At 36.0% G+C, this 7,439-nt stretch overlaps 1 protein-coding gene across 5 annotated transcripts in view; it reads right to left on the bottom strand.

Moving 5' to 3' along the window:
* XRN1 (5'-3' exoribonuclease 1) overlaps positions 1-7,439 on the bottom strand; it is a 160,164-nt gene that overhangs the window by 58,438 nt on the left and 94,287 nt on the right. For all 5 annotated transcript variants that reach the window (XM_045287476.1, XM_045287478.1, XM_045287479.1 and 2 more), the window contains exons 23-25: positions 5,837-5,935; positions 3,341-3,456; positions 2,713-2,859 (exon numbers count right to left, since the gene is read on the bottom strand). In XM_045287476.1, coding sequence (XP_045143411.1) covers positions 2,713-2,859; positions 3,341-3,456; positions 5,837-5,935 — 362 coding nt within the window. The remainder of the gene's footprint in view (positions 1-2,712; positions 2,860-3,340; positions 3,457-5,836; positions 5,936-7,439) is intronic.

Genomic DNA, 7,439 nt, shown 5'->3' with positions numbered 1-7,439 from the left:
ATCAGAGCACACAGGAGCAAATGAATGGGGAAGAAGAGAGAGTGGAACACATCCTGGCCCACCAGGCCTGGAGGATGATATCCCCACTCCAAACAGCCAATGCACAGAGAGGTTCATATGGCTGATCCCACTATGAGACATGATGTCCCTAGCTCACCCATGGCCCTATGGGGAACAACACTGGAGACTCAGGGTCGGGATTAGCCCAGACTGACGCCACGACACCGAGGCAAAAACACTAAAGGCATGCGGCAGAGCAGTGAGCTCCCGAGAGAGTGCCAAGGATAGACTCTGGGGCCAGAGCGTGGCACCCCTTGGGACTTGACTGGAGGACACGCCTAGAGGTAAAAAAATCAGACCTTGATGTATTTATAGGTTTTTCTTTCTTTTAAAATTTTTTTTCCTTTTAAAAAAAATCAACTTATTCTTTTATAGTTCATTGGTTTTCTTTGTTGTCATCGTTGTGTTCTCTTTCGTTGCTTTGTCTTGCTGTGCCTTGTTTTTTGGTGCTTATTATTATCTCTGCAGATTTATCTAGATAAGATAGACTGGATGAACAGTCTGGAGGAAAAAACAACGGGACCAATGGTTCCTGGGAGACATGGGAGAGGAGGAGGAGGGTGTAAGGAGGTGGTGTTGACCAACACAGGCACAAGGGAGCCACAAGTGATCCAAAATGAGTGGCAAGGAGGGTTTGAGAGGCCTGGTAGGGATTGGATTCAGCAAGGGCAATGTAACTGAGATAAATTACTGAAACCCAAATGAAGGCTGAGCATAATTTTCATTTTATCCTTAGTAATAATATACTATATACTGATAGTGTGATGTTATCCTTCTCATTGCCAACACACAGGGAAAAAAACAGATCAGATTTATATGATAATGGAAACTAAAAAATGAAAGTTCAACTTAAGTAGTTCCTTATGCTAAGTGGACAGAATTGATTTACAATGGAGTTGTTGGAATGAAATCCTCTAGTAAAAATGTTTACAACAATATAGAAAAATACATAGAAAATGGATGAGAAGAAATAATAAAATTGGAGGAGCCATCTAAGTTTTTAACTAATAAGAATCTCAGCAAGAAAGATCATACAGAAAATGATGTGGAAGAAATTATCAAAGAACTAACACAAGAAACTTTTTCAGAAAGGAAAAAAGTCATTTGTTTCAAGACTGAAAGAGTCAAACAGTAAAAAGAATGAAAAAGACCCAGACCACAGCATAATTATCACACTATATTAATAGAAGCAGAACAGTAAACATAATAATAAAGATCCTAAAACAATTTTAGAAAATGAAAATAGATATTGTTCAGAGTAAGAATGATATAGAACTTCTCTACAATAACACTGAAAACAAGAAAAGAATGGAGCAATTGCTTCAAAATGAAGCAATCCCTTCAAAATTCTGAGGGAAAATAATTTCTAATGTAGGATTCCATATGCACTTAAGCCATTAATTAATTAATTAAGGAATTAAGGCATTTTCTAGGCACACAGGCATTTTCAGCAAGCTACAGGAGAGAGTGCGTCATTTAAATGAAGCCATAACCCTGAAAGACTAAGGCATGGGAGCCAGGAAATAAAGAAATTTCATACAGGAGATGATGGTGAGAATTCATAGCATGACAATAAAAGGAAACAACACCAAAATGAGAGCTGGAGGCAGGTCATAGAATTTTTAAGTGATGGCACAGAGTTTAGGGCTGAATTAGTTTTAAAAATATTTATAATTAAGCAAATTAAAAAACATAGTAGAGGTAACAAAAATTGTACAAGGAAGGAAATCACAATATACTATAAGGTCGAGCTGTGAACAACGTTTACATTCACATAATCAAGTAAGTCTTCAATACGATTTAACCAAAAGCTGTGATAAAACTATAGTGAGTTAATAAAGGGATGGGATGCTATGTGTGCACGTATGTGTGTGGGGGGGAGGATGGGATGGGATGCAGGGAGAGTCGCGAGGAAGGTGTAAGAAGAAAACGAAAACTTCTTTAATAGTAGGCAATCAAGGGATATGCTTAGTTGGAAAAATCCAGTTAAAACAAACTAAGATCATTTAGAGAAATAAGAAGCAGTAAAATAAATAGTTAGAAACCTCAAATATGAAAAGGTTAGAAAAGCAAGGGAATTCAACAGAGAAAACATTCAATTGTGAATCAGAAGTAAAAAAATTTCTGTAAGTCTTTGCTACTAAGTAGTTCATTTGACTTTGGTACTTAGTTTTCTCATTTTTATTATGAGCAGTTGAGCTTTGTTGACTTCTTAGCCCATTTCAGCAATAAAAATCATTCTCGGAAAATAACTTTGTGTCCAGTTGTGTAATTCTCGGGTAAATTCACTGTGCCAAAATCTGTTTTTATCCACATAAGTCCTCTTACTACTGACACAGACATGCAGAGTAGAGAGTTATTTATGATAGCAAGTTAAGGATATTTAAAATTTTTAATCAGAAGGTACCGCATTTTCAAGTTGTTTTTTTTTAAATAATACAAGTACAGTATATATGGGTGTGTGTGTATTTTATTTTATCTAATGATATGGTGTTGGCTCCATAATACAAAGTTATCTTTTTTCTCCAGTTACATTTATGAATGATATACCACATTTTACTAAAGAAAAAACACTTTCCTTCTAAAAGGGCTATAACAAGGCAAAATTAAATACCATTATATGCCTATGTTTTTGGATACTCGGGCACATACCTCTCTAAGTACTCGGCAAGAAGTTGTTCTGCTGCAGATGAATACATCCATTCACTTCCTACTTTCTTGGTATAGCCAGGTACCTCCTCATTTTTTTTGTTGAATTTGAGATTCAAACCCACATTTGCTTTATGATCTCCATGAGGGCTGAATTTAAACCACACATACACACAGGAAACATTAAAATTTATTTCAAAGAGCAAAATTAAGTTTTTAATCTTTAGAAAACCTTAGTTTGGATTATTACTGTATATTTTAGTTATGTATTTCTAAAATAGCAGTAATTGAAAAACTTGTAGAAAGGCTTCTGAATCTAAATTAATAAGCATATGGATAAATTGTTTATGTAATAGAAAGGAAAATAAAATATTATATGCAAAGAAATACATTATTTAGATTCACACACACCCTCTGATACCTTTTTTCAAGGTTCAATATGTTAGTTGTTACAAAGAATTTCTTTTCAACCATCTTAAGACATGTGTCATTTGGATGAAAGATCACTATCAGAAAATTTTGTGCACAAATGAGAAAGGAAATGCAGAGCAATTAATAAGAGAAAATACTTAAGTATTAACCATTTTAATTTTCTAGCACTTTTTAAGTCAATTTCTCTACATCAACTTACTTTCTCCTAGATCCTCTTCCAATAAAAATACTTCCTGTAAACCTTGAAACAAGGTATCCACTCACTCCAAGGCGACTGGCCAACACATATCCTGGGTTGTACTTTATAGAATATTTCTTTAAATATAAAAACAAAAAGGATCAATTATGGAAACACAAAGGCATTATATGCTATCTCTTTACCTTTAAAATGTGCAAATAACACATCACTAAACACTGGATTGTGGCAGTGTATGGACTTTAAAAAGTAAGTGATCCATTTCTCTTTCTTTCTAAAAGGATCTGTATGCAGATAATTTCTGCTTCTCTCTTTCAAGGAACAGAATTTCCAAGAATGATATCCAGAGGAGGAGGAAATATGCAGTTTATAAAACTGTCTCAAGAAATGGACTTCACTGTAAATATGAGATGGCAAACTTCACAGGCAACAGATTTTTAAAAAAAATCTAATTTCTATATTCTAAGCAGACCCTAACAAAGTACTTAAAGTATGTAGTACAAGATAAGGCTTCATAATTATTGCACTGAATTAAAACAGAAGAATTCCATAACTATAGAGGAGAAAAATTAAGTTACTTAGATGTCAACAAAAGTAATATTTCCTTTAATACTTGCTACCACATGAAATAACACGTATAAATATGCTTGTAATTAATACAGAGAAATGCAACCATAATATGTATACTTAAAAGGAAAGTACCAAACTATGTTCCTTTTAACCAGAAAGAAAATTAAAGAGTCACAAACCCAGTGTCAAGTTGGGTTTGTTACCATATATTATTAACAATGTACATAACAATAAAGTATCCTTAGATAGAAATTTCATCATTAACAAATACCATAGAAATTTCATCACTAATAAATACCATATTTCCAGAAATTGCTAAGGAATTAAATCAACCATCTTTCTTTATCTCTTTTTTTGGGGGGGGTGGCTTAGAATATAAAATCACTATTTTAAAATGTGGGTATATTAATAAAGAATGCTACACCTTTTGTTAAAATCAAGAAATGTTTAGATTTGGAAATAACATAGGCTGATCTCAATTGCAGGTAGTACCTTCTTTCTAATAAGCATTTAGCAATCTCTAGGGCCACATTCAGTTAGAATAATTGGCATGGGCTACCAGCACTTAGGGGCTAGAAGCCAAGTAACCTGCCTATTGAACATAATTGTCCTGCCCAAAATACAAGTTATAATCCCTATGAGAAATGTTGGGTTATGGCATAATTAAAAGCTAATTAAAACAATCACAAGTATTCTAGAAAATGTAAAGAACTTAAAACATGGAACAAAAAAAGAAGCTTTGAGTGAAAGTTAAAGAAGAGAAGTGAGGGAAAGAAAGGACCCAGAGAAGGAAAGTCAATCAACAGTGCATGCTAGCGTGGGCAGCAGACGCTTCTAAAGCTGGACAAAGCCAGGGATGATGACGCATAGCGCTCTACCTTCACTGACTCCAGAACTAAGTTCTACCTTCTTGACTTAAATTAATGGGATCCACTGCCAATCCTGACTGGGCTCTCTCTGAATTCTTTCTCCAGAAGAAATGTGATGGTAAAATTTTAGCTTTCCTTTGCTTTCCATAAAATTTCTTCATGAGGGTACTAATATCTAATACCTTAAACTCATTTCATAGGATATAAAACATTAAATTTTATCAGGGAAAATAAAAGTCTAAGTAGCAATAGCTACTTCGATTGAGTTAGTTAATTGTGCCAGCCTGGCCAATAATCACATGTGGGGCTAATTGAAAGGCAGAGGGATGAATGGGTGGTGAGCCTCGCCTTTCTAGTTCTCGGGTCTCTTGTTTTGTGATGGTTGCACCGGGTGCAGCTGCCTTAGCAGTTCCCTGCTTCAGCTGGCAAGATTGACTTCCTACAAGACATCCCCAAGGAGAAGCTACATGGACCTATCCCAATGCAGCCCTGGGTGCCGGAGCAGCCGTGTGGAGACCCCTGCTAGTGCTGAGATGCTTGTTCGTTCACTGACTCAGCTTTCCTCCTGCAGTCGGCATCATTGCCTCTGTTTTGTGAGGTGGAGGACTTTGTGGACTGGTCTTGGGTTAATGGGTTAATGTTGGACTTGTGGGCTTGGGCAGCATTGGGTTGGGATGTTTTCGTGATGCACATTTTCTTTACATAAAACTCTCTCTTATACATGAGTTGCTGTGGATTTGTTTCTCCAAAGTACCCAGACTAATACATTAGTTTTAGTTGGTAGTAATAAATGACTAATATCTGACACACACACCCCCCTCACTTCTCCTTCTATTCTTTTAAGAGGGAAAAACAAAAGGAGACAGGGGAATATTTTTGGAGAAAAAGATCATGAAAAAAAGACACTGTGGTCATCTTATAAACACAAAAGTAAGTATTTTTTATGCTTATTAATTTACACAAAAATATTTTGAGAATTCCTTGAACAAGATCTGTAAATTCAAAGTGTACCTTAATGATTCAACTTAATAAATGAAACAATATGAATTGCTGTACTCACATGCTGGTTCTGGATTAAAGCATCAAGATTGGGCTCACATGGAATGTTGAAAACCACACGAATCCTACCTTCTGTAATCACATCACCTGAGTCCTGAACCTTGGAGAGAAAAAAGTGCGCCTTAATTTCTTTCACTACATTTTATCTACTAATTTTTTCTTCTTAATTGAACATTGATTATTATTTCTGAAATGCCATGTGACAATAAAGTTGGTAGTGCAAATTTTCTTGAAATGTGTAAGTAGTTAAGATGACACTGTATTCTTGCTTTAATAGCCAGCTGTTCATCATTATTTTTTATTTGTAAGTAATTGCAAACTAACAAGTTGCAAAACAACATCAAAAACAGCACCCAGAATATCTGTAATTACATGAGCACAATTATTTAGGAATCATTTGAAGGCTTATTACATGCATCCTTTCCCTTACTCCTAACTATTGTGTTTCTTAAGAAGGCTTGGAGCCCTGGTGGCACAGTGGGTGACACTCTGGGCTGCTAACCACAAGGCCAGCAGTTTGAATACCCACTAGTCACCTCAAGGAAGGAAGTTGAGGCTTTCTACTTCCATAAAGATTTATAGTCTCAGAAACTCACAAGGGCAGTTTTACTCTGTTCTACAGGTTACTATGAGTCGGAATATTGACAACATGGCAGGGAGTTTTGGTTTGATTGAAAAAGGATATTCTATTATATAACCACAGTACAGTACCTCAGTATAGTTACTCATTACATAAATTTATACGGATTCAATGTTGTTAGGTATTATAGTAGTTAGAGACTTTATGTCAACTAGACACTCCTGGTTAGGGGTGGAGTCTGACCTGTCAGCCTGATGGTGCTTCCTTGGGGGTATGGCCTTCTTATAAAGAGAACCTGGGAGAGAAAGGGGCCTCCTTCCTTTTCCTCCCCGTTCACCTTCCTGCTTACTGGTCACCCCCTGAGAGCTGCTGGAGGCCCTCCATGTAGACCCACCTTGGATCCACAATGACTCTGCTGCAACCACTGGCCTATGATCTTCCTTGCATTTTCCATCATTGCACATGGCTGCGTGGGTCTGAAGTGGGACTTATGGACTAGTATCGGGCTTTAGTTGGACTGAGCAGGGATTATTTCTTGATATATAACTACTTCTTGTATAACTCTTTCTTATAAATATATGAGTTTTCCCTGGATTTCTTGCCCTAGTCAACGCAGCCTAACATAGGTATTACCTACTCTGTTCAAACTCATAGGAACCCTATGCACAACAGAACAAAATATTTTCCAGTCCTAACCTAGCCCCACAATTGTTATAAGGTTTAAGCCACATGCAACATGCAGCCACTGTATCCATCTGTCTCATTTGAATATAGTTACTAACTACAGAACTTTTCACTGATACTTTAATCTACTGTCCATATTCCAAGTTTGTCAGTTGGTCAAATAATGTGCTTTATTTAGAAAACTCTTTATTCCCAATATAGGATCCAAGATCCAAGTTAGGGTCAAACAGTTTTTTAGCTTCCTTTAATCTGGATTACATCTATAGCCTTTGCCTTTTATGACAATGACATTTAAAAGAATACAAGTCACCTTTACCCCCTTTTTATTTTATTTTATTTT

The sequence above is a fragment of the Echinops telfairi genome, unplaced genomic scaffold (assembly GCF_000313985.2).
Source record: "Echinops telfairi isolate 266 unplaced genomic scaffold, ASM31398v2 ScPeMD7_16;HRSCAF=60, whole genome shotgun sequence".
In the NCBI taxonomy this organism is placed as follows: domain Eukaryota; kingdom Metazoa; phylum Chordata; class Mammalia; order Afrosoricida; family Tenrecidae; genus Echinops; species Echinops telfairi.
This window is presented reverse-complemented; position numbering and strand designations above follow the sequence as displayed.